We start from the raw sequence: 17,146 nt of genomic DNA, 5'->3' as shown, positions 1-17,146 counted from the left end.
ACCCAAGAGTAGAAGGTTATTACTAGACTTTGGAATAATTGTCCCTTTAGATCACATAAATCTTTTGTGTGTTTTGAATATTGACAGCAGGCCCTCTAACACATACAAAATAGTACAGCTCAGGGTGAGCTGCATTTACCTTTTCCTGACATCAGTGATGTCAAATGTCTTTCTTTTATTTTTTTCTTAACTTTATTTTAAAAACAAAGATAAATGTACAGATTTTAATCATTTTTGCATAAAAGTATACAAACACATTTAATAAGGTTGTAATTAAGTATTTGTAGGTACCTATACAAACACATATGTATATATGTAACCATAATATAGGAAAAGAGGTTATTAATTTGAGGAGATAGGAGAGAAACTGGGAGGGGCTTTAGGAAAATAAGGGGTGTGACACAGTTCTCTTTTAATTAAAATATATTCTTTTTTTCATCTTTTTTTCTTGATCTTCACACAGTCTGTGGGTTGTTTCAGGGCTGTTCAGGGCTTTCTGGGGTTAGTATCTCATTATCAGTGACTGCATGTTATGTCTGTTCTTTTGTGACTGGGTTATCTCACTCAGGATGATATTCTCTAGATGCATCCATTTTCTTGAGAATTTCGTTAGACAATTGTTTCTGAAAGCTGAGTAGTACTCCATTGTGTAAATGTACCACAATTTTGTATATATTCATCTTCTGAAGGACATCTGGGTTCTTTCCAGCTTCTGGCTATTATAAATAGAGCTGCAACGAAAATTGTGGTGCATGTATCTTTGTTGTATGTTGGAGTATCTCTGGGGTAAATGCCCAGAAATAGAATACGTGAGTCTGCTGGTAGTACTATGTCCATATTTCTGAGGAACTGCCGGACTGATTTCCAGAGTAGTTGTATCAGTTTACAACCCCACCAGCAGTGGAGAAGTGTTCCTCTTTCGCCAAAGTCTCGCCAGCATCTATTGTCATCTGAGTTTTGGACCTTGGCCAATCTGACTGGTGGAAGGTGGAATGTAAGGGTTGTTTTGATTTGCATTATCCTTATGGCTAAGTATGTTGAGCACTTTCTTATATAATTCTCAGTCATTTGATATTCCCTGATTGAGAACTTTTGTTTAAGTCTATACCCCATTTTTAATAGGGTTGTTTAATTCTCTGGTGTCTAGCTTATTGAGTTCTTTTTATACCTTGGATATTAGGACTCTATCTGATGTAGGGTTGGTAAAGATCTTTTCCCACTCTGCTGGATGCCATTTTGTTTTCATGATAGTGTCTTTAGCCTTACAAAAACTTTGCAATCTCATTAAGTCCCATTTGTCAATCTTTAACCTTAGAGCTCGAGCGATTGGTGTTCTGTTTAAAAATTTTTCTTCTGTGCCTATGAGTTCTAAGGCTTTCCCAACATTCTCATCTATTAGTTTTAGTGTACCTTGTTTACTGTGTAGACCTTTGATCTACTTGCACTTGAGCTTTGTACAAAGAGATAAAAACGGGTCTATTCTCATTCTTCTGCATGCTGAGTGACAGTTGGCCCAACACCATTTGTTAAATAGGCTGTCCTATTTCCATTGAATGTTTACAGCTCCTTTGTCAAAAATCAGGTGAAAATATACATGTGGGCTCATTTCTGTATTTTCTATTCTATTCCATTGATGCACATGCCTATTTCTGTATAAGTACCATGCTGTTTACAGGACAATTGACTTCTAATATAGCTTGAGGACAGGGTTAGTGATTCCCGCAGATATTTTCTTGTTGTTGAGGATGGATTTCTCTATTCTAGGTCTTTTGTTGGCACAAATGAAATTGCACATTGCTCTTTCTAACTCAGTGAAGAACTGGGTTGGAATTTTGATGGAGATTGCATTGAATCTGTTGATTGGTATTGGTAAGACAGCCATTTTTAAAATATTGATCCTTCCAATCCATGAGCATGGGAAATCTTTCCATTTTCTGAGATCTTCCTTGATTTCCTTCTTTAGAGCTTTGAAGTTCTTCTTATACAGGTCCTTCATTGCTTAATTAGAGCCACACCAAGGTATTTCATAGTTTTTGTGACTATTGTGAAGGGTATCTTTTCCCTAATTTCTTTCTCCACATGTTTGTCCTTTGAATATAGGAAGGCTACTGATGTGTGTGAGTTAATTTTATATCCAGCCACTTTGCTGAACTTGTTTATCAGCTGTAGGAGTTCTCTGGTGGAATTTGTTGGGTCGCATAAGTACACTATCATGTCATCTGCAAATAGTGATGTTTTTACTTCTACCTTTTCAATTTGTATCCCTTTGATTTTCTTTTGCTGTCTATTGCTCCAGCCAGGACTTCCAGTACTATGTTGAGTAGGTAGGGGGAGAATGGGCAGCCTTGTAGAGTCCCTGATTTTAGTAGGATTGCTTCATGTTTTGCACCCTTAAGTTTGATGTTAGCTGTTGGTTTGCTGTATATTGCTTTTATTATGTTTAGGTATGGGCCTTTGATTCCTGTTCTTTCCATGTCTTTTAACATGAAGGGGTGTTGAATTTTGTCAAATGCTTTCTCAGCATCTAGTGAGATGTCAGTTTGGTATTTTTTTTTTGAGTTGATTCCTATGGTGGATTACATTGATGGATTTTTGTATGGTAAACCATCCCTTCATGCCAGGTATGTAGCCTGCTTAATGGTTAATGATTGTTTTGATGTTTTTTGGATTCAGTTTGCAAGGATTTTGTTGAGTATTTTTGCATCAATGTTCATAAATGATATTGGTCTGAGGTTCTCTTTCCTTTTAGGGTCTCTGTGTGGTTTAAAAATGAGGGTTATTATAGCCTCAAAAAATGTGTTGTGTAGTTTTCCATCTGATTCCATTTCATGGAATAGTTTGGAGAGTATTGGTATTATGTAGTCAATAAGTGCCTGATAAAATTCTGCACTAAACCATTCTGGACCTGGGCTTTTTTTTTTTTTTTTTTTTTTTTTTTTGGTTGTGTGGCTTTTGATATCTACCTCTATTTCTTTAGGTGTTATGAGATTATTTAGATGGTTTACCTGGACCTGATTTAACTTTAGTACCTAGTATTGGTCTAGGAATTCATCCATATCCTCCAGATTTTCCAGCTTTGCTGAGTATAGGCATTTGTAGTATGATCTGATGATTTCTTGAATTTCCTCAGTTTCAGTTGTTATTTCCCCACTTTCCTTTCTGATTATGTTAATTTGAATACTCTCTCTTTGCCCTATAGTTAGTCTGGCTAAGCGTTTATCAATCTTGTTGATTTTCTCAAAGAATCAGCTCTTGGTTTTGTTGATTCTTTCAATGGTTCTTTTTGTTTCTATTTGGTCAATTTCTGCCCTAAGTTTGATTATATCTTGCTGTCTACTCCTCTTGGGTGTATCAGCTTCCTTTTGTTCTAGAGCTTTCAACTATGCTATCAAGTTACTGATGTGTGCTCTCTCCAGTTTCTTTTTGGAAGCACTCAGAGCTATGAGTTTTCCTCTCATTACTGCTTTCATTGCATCCCATAGGTTTGGATATGTTGTGTTTTTGTTTTCATTGAATTCTAGAAAATCCTTTATTTCTTTCTTTATTTCTTCCTAGACCCTGCTATTGTTTAACAGAGCATTGTTTAGTTTCCATGTGTACGTGGGCTTTTTTTTGTCTTTGTTGTTGTTAAAGACCAGCCGTAACCCATGGTGATCTGAGAGGATGCATGGGAGTATTTCAATCTTATATCTATTGAGGCTCGTTTTGTGACCCATTATGTGGTCAATTTTTGAGAAGGTGCCATGAGGTTCAGAGAAGAAGGTATATTCTTTTTTTAGGATGATATTTTCTGTAGATATCTATTAAAACCATTTGGTTTATAACCTCTGCTAGTTTTACAGTATCCTTGTTCAGTTTTTGTTTCCCTGATATGTCCATTGGTGAGAGTGGGGTATTGAGGACTCCCACTATTATTGTGTAGGGCACAATGTATTTTTTGAGCTTTAGTAGGGTTTCTTTTATGAATACCAGTGCTTTTGTATTTGGAGAATATATGTTAAAGATTAAGAGTTCCTCCTGACAAATTTCCCATGTAATGAGTAAAAAGTGTTCTTCCTTATATTTTTGATAACTTTTGGTTGAAAAGCTGCTTTGTTTGTTATTAGAATGGTGACTCCAGCTTGCTTCTTGGGTCAATTTGCTTCGAAGGTTTCTTCCCACCCTTTTACTCTGAGATAGTGTCTGTCTTTGTGTCTGGGATGAGTTCCTTGTATGCAACAAATTGCTGGGTTTTGTTTATATATCCAGTCTGATAGCCTATGTCTTTTTATTCGGGAATTGAGTCCATATATGTTAACAGATATCAAGGAATTGTGGTTGCTTTTTCTTGCTATTTTAGTTTTGGAGGTTGAATTGTGCCTATATGTCATTCTTCTTTTGGTTTTCTTGCTTAGAAGTTTTCATGTTTTTATTGGGATGTAGTTTCACTCGTTGTAATCAGTTTTCCACTTATAATTTCTTGTAGTGTTGGGTTTATTTTAGATATTGTGTAAATTTAGTTTTGTCTTGGAATATCTTAGTCTCTCCATCTATGGTCATTGAGAGTTTTGCTGGGTATAGCAGCTTTGGCTCTCACCTGTACTCCCTTAGGGTCTCCATGATGTCTGACCAGGCTCTTCTAGCTTTCATAGTCTCTGTTGAGAATTCGGGTGTGATTCTGATTGGTCTGCCTTTACAAGTTACATGGCCATTTTCGCTTACTGCTTTTAATATTTTTTGTTTTCTTTGGGCCCTTGGCATTTTGACTGTTATGTGTCAGCAGGAGTTTGTTTTTTGATCCAATCTATTTGGAGTTCGGTAGGCTTGAAGGTCATCTCATTCTTAAGGGTAAGTAAGTTTTCTTCTTTGATTTTGTGTAAGATATTTACTGTACCTCTTAGTTGATATCTTCGCCCTCCTCTATTCCTATTATCTTTAGGTTTTGTCTTCTCATTGTGTCCTGGATCTCCTGGACATTTTGGGTTAGGAGCTTTTTGGTTTTTGCATCCTCTCTGACTGTTTTGTCTATGTTTGCAATGTTGTCTTTGGCTCCCGAGATTCTCTCTTCCATCTCTTGTAGACTATTGGAAATGCTTGTATCTGTGAAAACTGATTTCTTTTATAGGTTTTCTACCTCTAAAGTTGTCTCTTTTAGTGTTTGCTTTATTGTGTCTATTTCTGTTTTAAATTCCTTCTTCCATTCCTTCATCTCTTTGGTTCTGTTTTCCTCTAGTTCTTTAAGTTCTTTGAGTGTTTTTCTTGTTTCCTCTTTAAAAGCTTTTAAATTCTTTATGCTTTTCTTCCAGTTCTTTTTTAAAGATCTATATCATCATCTTGAGGTATGATTTTAGGTCTTCATCTTTTTCTGGTGTGTTTGGCATTCTGCTATTTCCTGTGATGTGAGAGCTGGGTACTGGTGTTGCCAAGTTTTCTTGGTTTCCCTGGGGTATGTTCTTTCTCTTTCTTTTTGCCATTCTGTTTTCAGTCTTTTGTCCCTGGATTACTGCTTGATCACTGCTGGGTTGCTGCTGGCTCACTACTGGTTCATGGCTGCTCCAGTCCTGTGTCCCTGAATCACCACTGGCTTACCAGTGGCTCACTGCTGTTCTGCTGGCTCACTGCTCTTCCTGGTGGTGGGTGGTCTGAGTGCAGTTCCTCACTACTTGGTGTTCAGCTTGGAATAGCCAGATGCAGGGTTACTGGTTCCCTGGAGCAAGCTGGGGCAAGGAGGGGGAAAGTGGGACAGCAGGCTGGCTCACCACTGGCTCACTGCTAATCCTGGTGGCGGGTGGTCAGTCAAATGTCTTTAAACAGATTGACTTTCTTGTCTGTTTTACTCAAGGAGCTTTTACTCCAAGGTTTTGATCTGTTTTTATTTGATTATCAGAAAAACAAAAGATCCACCTCCGCTTATTTACATGTTGATGTCCTGTTTCTACATCAGCATTTGTGGAAGAGACAACATTTCAGCCTTTGGATGTTTTAGAGTCTTGTGTATTCACTTAGTTTCTGGATTTCTGTTTAGTTCTTCAGCTATGTGTTTATGGTATATTCCATACTTGTATGGCTGCAATTTTATAAAACTATTTGGGATGAGAAACACAATGCTTTAATTTACTTCTTCTTGATCAAATTTGTAAAAGGTGTGTGACTTCCTTTTGGTTCTTCTCTCCTATGGAGTTTTTAGACATTGTTAATCTAATTACAAACCTCTTTTAATTTTTGGAAGACATTGCCTTAATCTGTTCAACCTTTTGAGTAATGAAGACTTTTTAACAATATTAACTCTTTTAATCCTTGATTTGTTGTCTATATTTCTTCAGTCTTCTTCAATATCTTACATGTTTCACTATAGGCATATTTTAGTTACTTTTCTAAATTTGTTTGTAATATGATTGAGGCAACCCAGTGGAAGAAAAAGAGTCTCCTGTGGAGTCAAAAGAGTCAGAGGCACACCCTCTCCTATATTTCAAAGTCCCTCAACCATCCCAGATAAACAACCACACATGAATGCAAAGGAACCTAGTGCAGACATGGGCAGGCTCTCTGCTTTTCAATTCAGTCTCTGTGTTACATTATGAGCCCTGCTTTGTTGATTCTGTTGGCTGTGTTCTCCTGGTATTCAAACTACTCTGGATCCTACAATACTATCTTCCAGTCTTCCATGGGATCTACGGAAACTGCCTAATATTTGGCTGTGGGTCTATGCATCTGCTTCCATCAGCTGCTAGATAAAGTTTCTAATAAAAACTGGAATAGGTACCACTCCACAAATATGTAAAAATATCCTTAGGAATCTGTTCTTCATCTTGTTGATGTTGCTGGGTTCTGTTGGCTTTGGTTCTACCTTATGTCACTGAGCCACCGAGCTTCAGGTTCCTGGCCATTCAGGCAGTGTCTGACATGAGTTACATATCCTGGCTTAAGTCTTAAGTTATACCAGTCATTGTTTGGTCACTCACATAGATTTTTATCCCAAGCACATATTGCTGTCAGTAGAGGTTGGGGTTCCAATGTCTTTTGGCTGGATGGGTGTTCAAGCTACACCAGTAGGAGCTTTGCCTACATACAGAAGATGGCCAGTTCCTATTCCATATAGTCCATTACTAGGAATCCTCACTAATGTCACTCTCATAGATAACAGACAGTTTCCAGACCAATTGGTTTTGACAATGTCCCTATATGCTCCACTATTCGGTCTCTTTCTGTCCAGACGTTCTTCACCTCCTTCCTCAAACATTTGCCTTCTTGTTTCCATCTCCACTCACCCTCTAGCCTACCCACCAAATATATTCTATTTTCCCTTCCCAGGGATATTCATGTGACTCCCACCCTAGAGCTATACTTGTTAATTAGGCCCTCTGGGTTTGTGGATTATAATATGATTATCATTTATTTTACAGCAAATAACCATGTATAAGGAAGTACATGTCCTGTTTGTCTTACTGGATCTAGGATGCCTCACTCTGGATATATTCTAGTTCCATTCATTTGCCTGCAATTTTCACAATGTCATATTTATAACACCTGAGTAATATTTCATTGTGTAAATGTACCACACTGTTTATCCATTCTTTAGTTGAGAAATGGCTAGGTTATTCCAGTCTCTGGCATTTATAAATAAAGCCACTTTAAACTAATTGAGAAAGTGTCCTTGTAGTAGGATAGACTATCCTTTGGGTATATGCCTAAGAGTGGTATAGGTGGATCTTGAGGTATATCAATTTCCAATTTTTTGTGGACCCATAATAATTATTTCTATAATTGCTGTACAAATTTGAACTTCTTTCATCCATATAGAAGTGTCCCCATTGCTCCATCTTCTCACCATCATGAGCTGTCACTTGTACATTTAATCTTAACTGTCCTGACATGTCTTAGATGGATTCTCAAAGTAGTTTTGATTTGCATTTTTCTAATGGTTAAGAAGGTTAAATATTATTTTAAGTGTTTTTTTGGTTTTTTGATATGTGTCTGTCAAGAATTCTCTATTTAGATATGTATCTCATTTTTTAAAAATGTAGATTGTGTGTTTTCTTGCTGCCTAGTATCATCAGGTCTGCATATATTTTAGACAGTTCATTCTTTGTCAGACTAAGAGTTGGTATAAATCAGTTCTCATTATGTAAACTGACATTTTGACCTTTTGAAGTTGTCCGTTGCCTTGCAGAACCATTTTTGTTTCATGAGATCTCATTTACTAATTGTTGATCTTAGTACCTACACTATCAATGCTCTATCTAGGAAATTGTTTTCTGTGCTAATATGTGAAAGACTGTTTCCTAATTTTCCTTCCATCAAGTTCAGTGTGTCTGGTTTAATGACTATTAATTGTACAGGGTGATATATATGGATCTATTCACCATTTTTAACATAAAGACATCCAGATTAAATGGCACCATTTTTGAAGATGCTTCTTTTTCTTTTGACTTTGTATTTCTGGCTTCCTTATTAAAAATCAGTTGTTCACAGGTGTGTAAATTTATTTCTGGATCTTCAGTTCTTTTCCATTTTGAAACATGTGTGATTTCATGAAAATAGTTTGTTGGTTTAATTACTATAGTACTGTGCTGCAATTTAAAATTAAGAATGGTGACAGTTCTTGATGTTATTTTACTGTTTATTATGTTAATTCTACAGATTCATGACTATGGGAGATCATTCCTTCCTTAAATAGCTTCTTATATTTTTTTATTCAAAGACTTAAAGTTTTATGATAAAAATTTATGGCTTTATTTCTTGGTTAACAAAACATATTTTATATTTTTGTGCCTATCATGAACTGTGTTGTTTTCTTGATTTTTTTCCTCAATCTATTTCTCTTTTTTATGTAGGAAGCCTGCTAATTCTTTTGAGTTAATCTTGTGGCCCTCTACATGCCTGAAAGTTTTTTATATTTCATAGGAGTTCCCTGATTTAGGTTGCTTATATATGTAATAATATCTTCTGCAAATAATAATATCTTGAATTTTTGTTTTCTATTTTATATCCCTTGTTCTCCTGCAGGTATCATTTTAACTAAATAATTTTATTCTTAAAAAAAACAAACATAAATATACAAATTTTAAAAGATTTTTTACATAAATCTATATGAATATATTTTAACAACTTTATTTTATAAAACAAAGATAAATGTACAGATTTTAAGCATTTTTGCATAAAATTATGCAACACATTTTTGTCAGTACTTGTTTCTTTTTTTTAAAGGTTTGATAGTGTGATAAAGATCCCACCAGTAACAATGAGCATAAAGTACACGTAAAACGAGATGCAACCTGGAAATAGTCAAAGTTTTCTTGTTGTGTAAAGATTTTTTTTTTTTACAATAAGCAGACAGTACATGTAATACAGGGTACAACCCGGAATTTGTCAATGTGTTCTTGGTGGATAAGGATTGAGCATAACTCTTTTTTTTTGCTTTGCTTTGTTTTCTTTTTTTCTTGGACTTCATACAGTCTGTGGGTTGTTTCTGGGGCAGTGCGAGCCTCTGGGGTTAGCATCCCACTATCAGTGACTGCATATTTTTATTTAGTACTTGATTTTTTATAGGTTTGATAGTATCCATTAAAATATCACTAGTTGAAATGAGCATAAAGTACATGTAAAGCAAAACATAACATGGAAAGGACGAAAGTATTCTGGAAGTATAAATATTAAAAATAATGATTTTTAAGTACCAAGAATTGCCACAAGGCTACATTATTAGCTCTTGAATTTTTAATGATTTAATGTCTAGGTATAACACACACTAGGAGGGTGATATACACTTATTTTTATTTTTCTTATACAAAAGCCTAAGGCTTACAATTTTTTGGCCTTACTTTTTTTTTCTTTTTTTTTTCTTTACTTTTTGTTTCATTTTTGAGCTTCATGTAGTCTGTGAGTTGTTTCTTGGGGATTCAGAGCTTTCTGGAGCCAGTAGGCAATTTTTTGTGACTGCATATTATGTCTCTTTATTTGTGACTAGGATACCTCACTCAGGATAATATTTTCTAGATCCATCCATTTGCTTAGGAATTTCATAAAGTCATTGTTTCTAATAACTGAGTAGTACTCTATTGTGTATATGTATCACAGTTTCTGTATCCATTCATCTACTAAAGGACATCTGGGAACATTCCAGCTTCTTGATACTAAAATTAAAGCAGTTATGAACATGGTGGAGCATGGGTCCTTATTATATGTTGGAGAATCTTTGGCGTAAATGCCCAGAAGTGTAATAACTGGGTCCTTGGGTAGTACTATGACCAATTTTCTGAGGAACAACCAGACTGATTTCCACAGTGGTTTTAGGAGTTTGCAATTCCACAAAAAAATGGAGAAGTGTTCCTCTTTCTCCACATCCTCACCAGCATCTGCTGTCATCTGAATTTATGATCTTGGCCAATCTGACTGATGTAAGGTGGAATCTCAGGGTTGTTTTGATTTGCATTTCCCTGATGACTAGGGATGTTGAGCATGTCCTTGGGTGCTTCTCAGCCATTTGATATTCCTTATTTGAAAATTCTTTGTTTAGCTCTGTACCCAATTTTTAATAGAATTTTTTGATTCCCTGGAGCCTAATTTCTTCAGTTCTTTGTATATATAGCATTTTAGACCTTTATCAGATGTGGGATTCGTAAAGATCTTTTCCTAATCTGTTGGCTGCTGTTTTGTTTTCTTGACAGTCTCCTTAGCCTTACAAAAATTTTGCAATCTCATGGAGTCCTATTTATTGATTCTTGACCTTAAAGCATAAGCCACTGGTGTTCTGTTCAGAAAGTTTTCCCCATGCCAATGTGTTCTAAATTTTTCTCACTTTCTCATACAAGAGTTTCCATTCATCTGGTTTTATGTGAAGATCTTTGGTCCACTTGCACTTGAGCTTTGTACAAAAAGATAAGAAAGGATCAATGTTCATTCTTCTCCATGCTGAATGGCAGTTGAACCAACACCATTGGTTGAAGAGGCTGTCCATTTTCGATTGAATGTTTTCACCTCCTCTTTTAAAGCTTATGTGACCATATGTGTGAGAGTTCATTTCTAAATCTTCTATTCTGCTCCAATGATCTACATGCCTATCTCTGTACCAGTACCATACATTTTTCAATGCAATTGCTTTGTAATATAGCTTGAGGTAAAGGATGGTACTTCCTGTAGAAGTTATCTTGTGGTTGATAATGGATTTCACTCTTCTGGGTTTTTTGTTATTCCAGATGAATTTGCAAGTTGCTCTTTCCAACTCTATGAAGAATTGAGTAGGAATTTTGATGGGGATTTCAATGAATCGATAGATTGGTTTTGATAAAATGGACCTTTTTTATAATGTTGATCCTTCCAATCTATGAACATGGGAAATCATTCCATTTTCTGAAACCTTCTTCAATTTTCTTCTTCAGAGACTTGAAGTTCTTTTCATACAGATCATTCACTTGCTTAGTTAGGGTCACACCAAGGTATTTCATATTATTTGTGACTGTTGTGAAGAGTATCTTTTACAAAATTTCTTTCGCAGCATATTTGTCTTTTGAGTAGAGGAAGGCTACTGATTTATTTGAGTTACGTTTATATCCAGCCACTTTGCTGAAGTTGTTAATCAGCAGTAAAAGTTCTCTGGTGAAATTTTTTAGGTCACTTAAATATACTATCATGTTATCAACAAATAGTGATATTTTGATTTCTTCCTTTGTAATTAATATCCCTATTACTTCCTTTTGCTTTCCAATTTCTCTGTCCAGAACTTGCAGTACTATATTGAATAGGTAGTAGGAGAGTAGGCTACCTAGTCTATTCCCTCATTTTAATGGGATTGCTTGAAGGTCCTTTAGTTTGACATTAGCTATTGGTTTGTTGTGAATTGCTTATATTATGTTTAGATATGGGCCTTGGATTTCTGCCCTTTACAAGATTTTTAATATAAAGGGGTGTTGAATTTTTTCAAATGCTTCCTCGGCATCTAGTGAGTTGATCATGTGGTTTTGTTTTCTTTGAGTTTGTTTATATGGTGAATTATGTTCATGAAATTGTGTATATTGAACCATCTCTGAATCCCAGAGATGAAGCCTTGATCACGCTGAAAGATTGTTTTGATGTGTTTGTGGATTCAGTTTTCAAGAATTTTAATGACTAATTTTGCATGAATGTTCATGAGACATATTGGACTGAAATCCTCTCTCTTTGCAGGTCTTTATTTATGAACAACTTTATTTTTAAAAACAAAGATAAGTGAACAAATTTTAAGCATTATTGCATGAAAGAATACGAATACATTTTTGTCAGTGCTTGGTTTTTTTTTTTAAAGGTTTATAGTGTGCATTAAGATCTTGTTAGTAACAATGAGCACAGAGTACATGTAAACAGGATGTAACCTGAAATTAGTCAATGTTTTCTTGGTGTGTAAGGATTAAGCATAATGGTTTTTTCATCTTTTTTTTTTTTTGATTGAACTTAATATAGTCTGAAACCTGCTTCTGGGGTATTCAGAGCTTTCTGGGGTTAGTATTCAATTATCAGTGACTGCATATTATGTCTGTTCTTTTGTGACTGGGTTATCTCACTCAGGATGATATTCTCTAGATGCATCTATTTTCTTAAGAATTTCATAAAGTCATCGTTTCTGATAGCTGAGTAGTACTCCATTGTGTAAATATACCGTAATTTTTGTGTCCATTCATCTACTGAAGGACATATGGGTTCTTTCCAGATTCTGGGTATTATAAATAGGGCTAATATGAATATTAAGACGGAATCTCAGGGTTGTTTGATTTGCATTTCTCTGATGGCTAATAATGTTGAGCACTTCCTTAGATGCTTCTCAGCCATTCAATATTCTTAAATTGAGAACATGTGTTCTAGCTCTGTACCCCATTGTTAATAGGGTTGATTGGTTCTCTGGTGTCTAGCTTCTTGAGTTCTTTGCATACCTTGGATATTAGGCCTCTATCTGATGTGGGCTTTGTAAAGATGTTTTCCCACTAAGTTGGTTGCCATTTTGTTTTCTTGACAGTGTCCTTAGCCTTTCAGAACCTTTGCAATATCATTAAGTCCCATTTGTCAATCTTTGATTTTAGAGCATGAGCCGTTGTTGTTCTCTTCATGAAATTTTCTCCTGTGCCTATGTGTTCTAAGGTTTTCCCTACTTTCTCTTTTAATAGTTTCAGTGTACCTGGTTTCATGTGGAGATCGTTGATCCACTTGCACTTGAGTTTTGTATATCTCCTTGTAGGTCTTGTGTAGTTTAGGAATGAGAGTTACTGCGGCTTTCAACAATGAGTTGAGTAGTGGTTCATCTGGCTCCCTTGTGTGGAAATTTTGTAGAATATTGTTATTAGCTCTTCAGTGAATATCTGATAAAATTCTGCAGGGAACCCATCTAGTCCTGGATTATTTTTATTGGAGGAAAGGCTTTTGATGGCTTCTACTATTTCTTTATGTGTTGTTGGATTGCTTACATAGCTTGTCTGATCATCACTTAACTTTAGTAACTGGTATCTATCTAGAAATTTGTCCATTTCTTCCAGGTTTACAGTTTCGTTGAGAATAGGCGTTTGTAGTAGGATCTGATAAATTCTTGAATTTCCTCAGTTTCTCTCATTATCTCTCCCCTTTCATTTCTGATTTTGTTAATTTTGATACTCTCTCTGTGCCCTCTAGTTAGTCTGGCTAAGAGTTTGTCCATCTAGTAGATTTTCTCAAAGCTTCTGGTTTGGTTTATTCTTTGAATGATTATTTTTCTCTACTGGCCATTTCTGCCATGGTTTTGATTATTTCCAGCCAACTATTGCTCTTGGGTGTATCTTCTTCTTTTTGTTCTAGAGCTTTCATGTGTGCTGTCAAGCTGCCAGTGTATGCTTTCTCCAATTTCTTTTTGTAAGTACTCAGAGCTATGAGATTTTTTTTCAGTACTGCTTTCATTGTATCCCATTTGTTTTGTATTTGTACTTTGATTTTCATTAAATTCTGAAAAGTCTTTAATTTCTTTCTTTATTTCTTCCTTGACTAGCCTATTGTTGTTGGGTAGAGCATTGTTCAGCTTCCATGTGTATGTGGGCTTTTTGTTGTCTTTTTTATGATTAAATTCCTGCCTTAGTCCATGGTGATCTGATAGGATGCATGAGAATATTTCAATCTTCTTATATGTGTTGAATCTTGTTTTGTGACTTTACATTTAATATTTGAAAAGTTACAGTGAGGAGCTGAGAAGAAGGTATATTATTTTGTTTTAGGATGAAATGATCTCCAGATGCCTGTTGTTTCCAATTGGTTCATAACCTCTGCTAATGTCGCTGTGTCTCTGTTCAGTATCTGATTCCATGATCGGTCTATTGAAGAAAGTGGGATTTTGAAGTCTCCCAATATTATTGTGTATGTTGCAATATATTTTTGAGCTTTTTAGGGTTTCTTTTATGAATTTGGATGCTCTTGTATTTGGAGAATAGATGTTCAGGATTGAGAGTTCATCTTGATAGAATTTTTTCCTTTAATGTGTAAAAATTGTCCTTTCTTATCTTTTTGATAAAATTTTGTTAAAGTCTACTTTATTCAATATTAAAATTGCTATTGCAGGTTTTCTTCTTGCTATTTACTTGGAAGCTTTTTCCAGCCTTTTACTCTGAGGTGGTGTCTGCCTTTGTCTCTGAGATCAGTTTCCTGAATGCAGCAAAATATTGAATCCTACTTACATATTCAATCTGAGAATCTATTTCTTCTTGGGGGAACTGAGTCCATTGATGTTAAAATATATTAAGGAATAGTGATTCTTGTTTCCTGTTATGTTTGTTTCTTGAGGTATAATTATGTTTGTGTCTTTCTTTTTTCAGTTATCTTGCATAGTTATTTTCTTGGTTTCCCTAGGGTATAGATTCCCTCTCTGTGTGATAATAGATGGGGTTTCCATTATTATCTGTGTACAGCTGGATTTGTGGTCAGATATTGTATATAATTAGATTTGTTCTGCACTATCTAGGTCTCTCTATCTATGGTTATTGAGTTTTTTGGTGGATATAGTAACATGGACTGGCATTTCTGTTCTCTTAGAGTCTTTATGATGTCTATCCAGGATCTTCAAGCTTTCCTAGTCTCTGTTGAGAAGTCAGGTGTAGTTCTTTTTGGTGTGCCTTTATATATTACTTGTCTTTTTAAATTTTTCTACTTTCCTCTTGCCATCTTGTTATCTGTGATTATAGGTGATCTTCTTGTCACTGACTGGCACCTGTCTCTCCAGTAGATCTTATGACTTGGCCATTTCTCTAGTCCTAAAAGGACACCTTTCAAGAGAGCACCTCAAGGTCTGTGCTCTGAAAACTCCTGGTGATATTTCCCTGGATTGTGTCCCAGGCTCTCTGCTGGTCCAGGTGTAATATCACCTGTGCAGCTGATCTGGGGACACAGGCTTTGCCTGGCAGATCCAGAGTCCTGATGACAGAGACCCAGCCCTCACTCTGGGCTGAAAAGGCTCCTTCAGGTTTCTATTTGCTATAAAGCACATTTGGTTTATATCATCTCTTATCTCCAGTATTTGTTGAGATTTTGTCTCAGTGTGTCTGTATTTGTGTGTGTCTCTGTGTGTGTGTGTGTGTGAGTGTGTGTGTGTGTGTGTGTGTGTGTGTGTGTGTGTGTGTGTGTGTGATATAGGTCTGCTGCTCTCATGGATAAGCTCTATGATAAATGTTTGATATGCAGAAAAATAATGAAAGCCACAGAATCATACAGTTAGAGAAAGAGGGGAGAGATAAAGTAACCAGGTTTATTTGCATCTCTGTTACTTATAGTGCAAGTTCTGAATGTTTTTTCTCAGCTCCATTCATTCTTAAAAAAGTACCAACTTGGAACATGCACCAATGAGGAGAATGTTGTGAACAAGGAGGTTTCTGCCACCAAGCTTGACATCCTTAATTACCAGTCTCAGCCAGGAATCACCAGCGCTCAAGTGAAAGTTGGCGAGTTTATCTTTGAATCTCACAGTGTTCAGCATTTTTCCCTAAATGACAAAATTCTAACATGGGGTGAACACCATAATAAGGTGAGTATTTTTGAGGGTGGGACCATAAGCTGTTCCAAATGTGGAATTCCTCAAAGAGCAGGGTTGCCAGAAGTCATCACCTTTTGGCCTAAGAAGAACAAACTGATTTAATTGCCAATAGTTATCTGATTCTGTGCCCACAATATTAAGAAAGAATTAATGTTTAGAGGCTATATGCTTTTAACATTCATCACTGGGTTCCAGTTCAGTACCTGACTATTTGTGTGGAACCCCAGCAAGTTATCTTGTTCCTCTCTATTTCTATTAGTGTTATGTCTTTGACTCACTCTGTCAAATCATTCTCTGATTGATCATCTTATATGCGCCTCAATTAGAAGTTACTTTCTAGCAAGGTGAGTTTCCTTCTACAAATTAATTTTACCTTTCTTTTTTAGGATTAAGGATGTGCTAAAAGCTAACCCATACCAGAACTGAAAAAGTATTTTAGAATAAATAACAGAATCATAGGGTACATAAACTGATTAAATACCCTGGACAGATATTTCTAAATTTAAAATTTAAAGCTATATTCACACCTATCCCCTTAATTTGGAACTGTTCACCCGAAATACCTCACTGATAGGATTAAAATAGTAATAGTAATAGTAATGGGAAACATTTTGGTCTTCAATGGATCCAGTACATTTTCTCCAGTGGAAGACACTGGGCATATCAAAAACAACAATGCAGGTCTCATGTCCAAGAGTAATTTGCCAGAAAAATATTTATATGAATACTTTATGTGGTCACAGTTTGGTGGGTTTTGTTTTGATTTGTTTTTCTTTTTGTGCTGTTGTATTTGTTTTTCTATGTTTCTAGTGACTGTTATTTTATTGGGATTGTAGGTTGTTCTTTGAGAAAAAACATAAATTTGGGTGGACTAGGAAGACCAAAGGATCTAGACAGAATTAGGGGAAGGGAAGTATATGATCAACCTATATTTAAAGTTTCAAAATCATTTTAACTATAACAAAATATTAGTTTGAAATATAATAAAAATAACAGCTGAATAACATAATAAAACAAGAGTTTGAAAGGGAGAGAGAGGAGAGAGAGAGAGAGAGAGAGAGAGAGAGAGAGAGAGAAGAAAGAGAGAGAAAAGGAAGAGAGACACGTGCACTTTGGCTTTTCACTCTCTAAAAACATGGAAATTCTTGATAATTACAG

General features: G+C 35.6%; 1 protein-coding gene across 1 annotated transcript in view; it reads left to right on the top strand.

Moving 5' to 3' along the window:
• The window catches only part of LOC308418686 (vomeronasal type-2 receptor 26-like), a gene marked incomplete at both ends in the record, with an annotated part of 49,424 nt that overhangs the window by 20,425 nt on the left and 11,853 nt on the right, over nt 1–17,146 (top strand). Inside the window, one exon of the mRNA XM_080914102.1 lies at nt 15,755–15,979. Coding sequence (XP_080770228.1) covers nt 15,755–15,979 — 225 coding nt within the window. The remainder of the gene's footprint in view (nt 1–15,754; nt 15,980–17,146) is intronic.

The sequence above is a fragment of the Micromys minutus genome (genome assembly GCF_963924665.1).
Source record: "Micromys minutus genome assembly, chromosome: 3".
Lineage (NCBI taxonomy): Eukaryota > Metazoa > Chordata > Mammalia > Rodentia > Muridae > Micromys > Micromys minutus.
The sequence above is the reverse complement of the archived record's forward strand: the minus strand, read 5'-3'. Positions and strand labels throughout refer to the sequence as shown.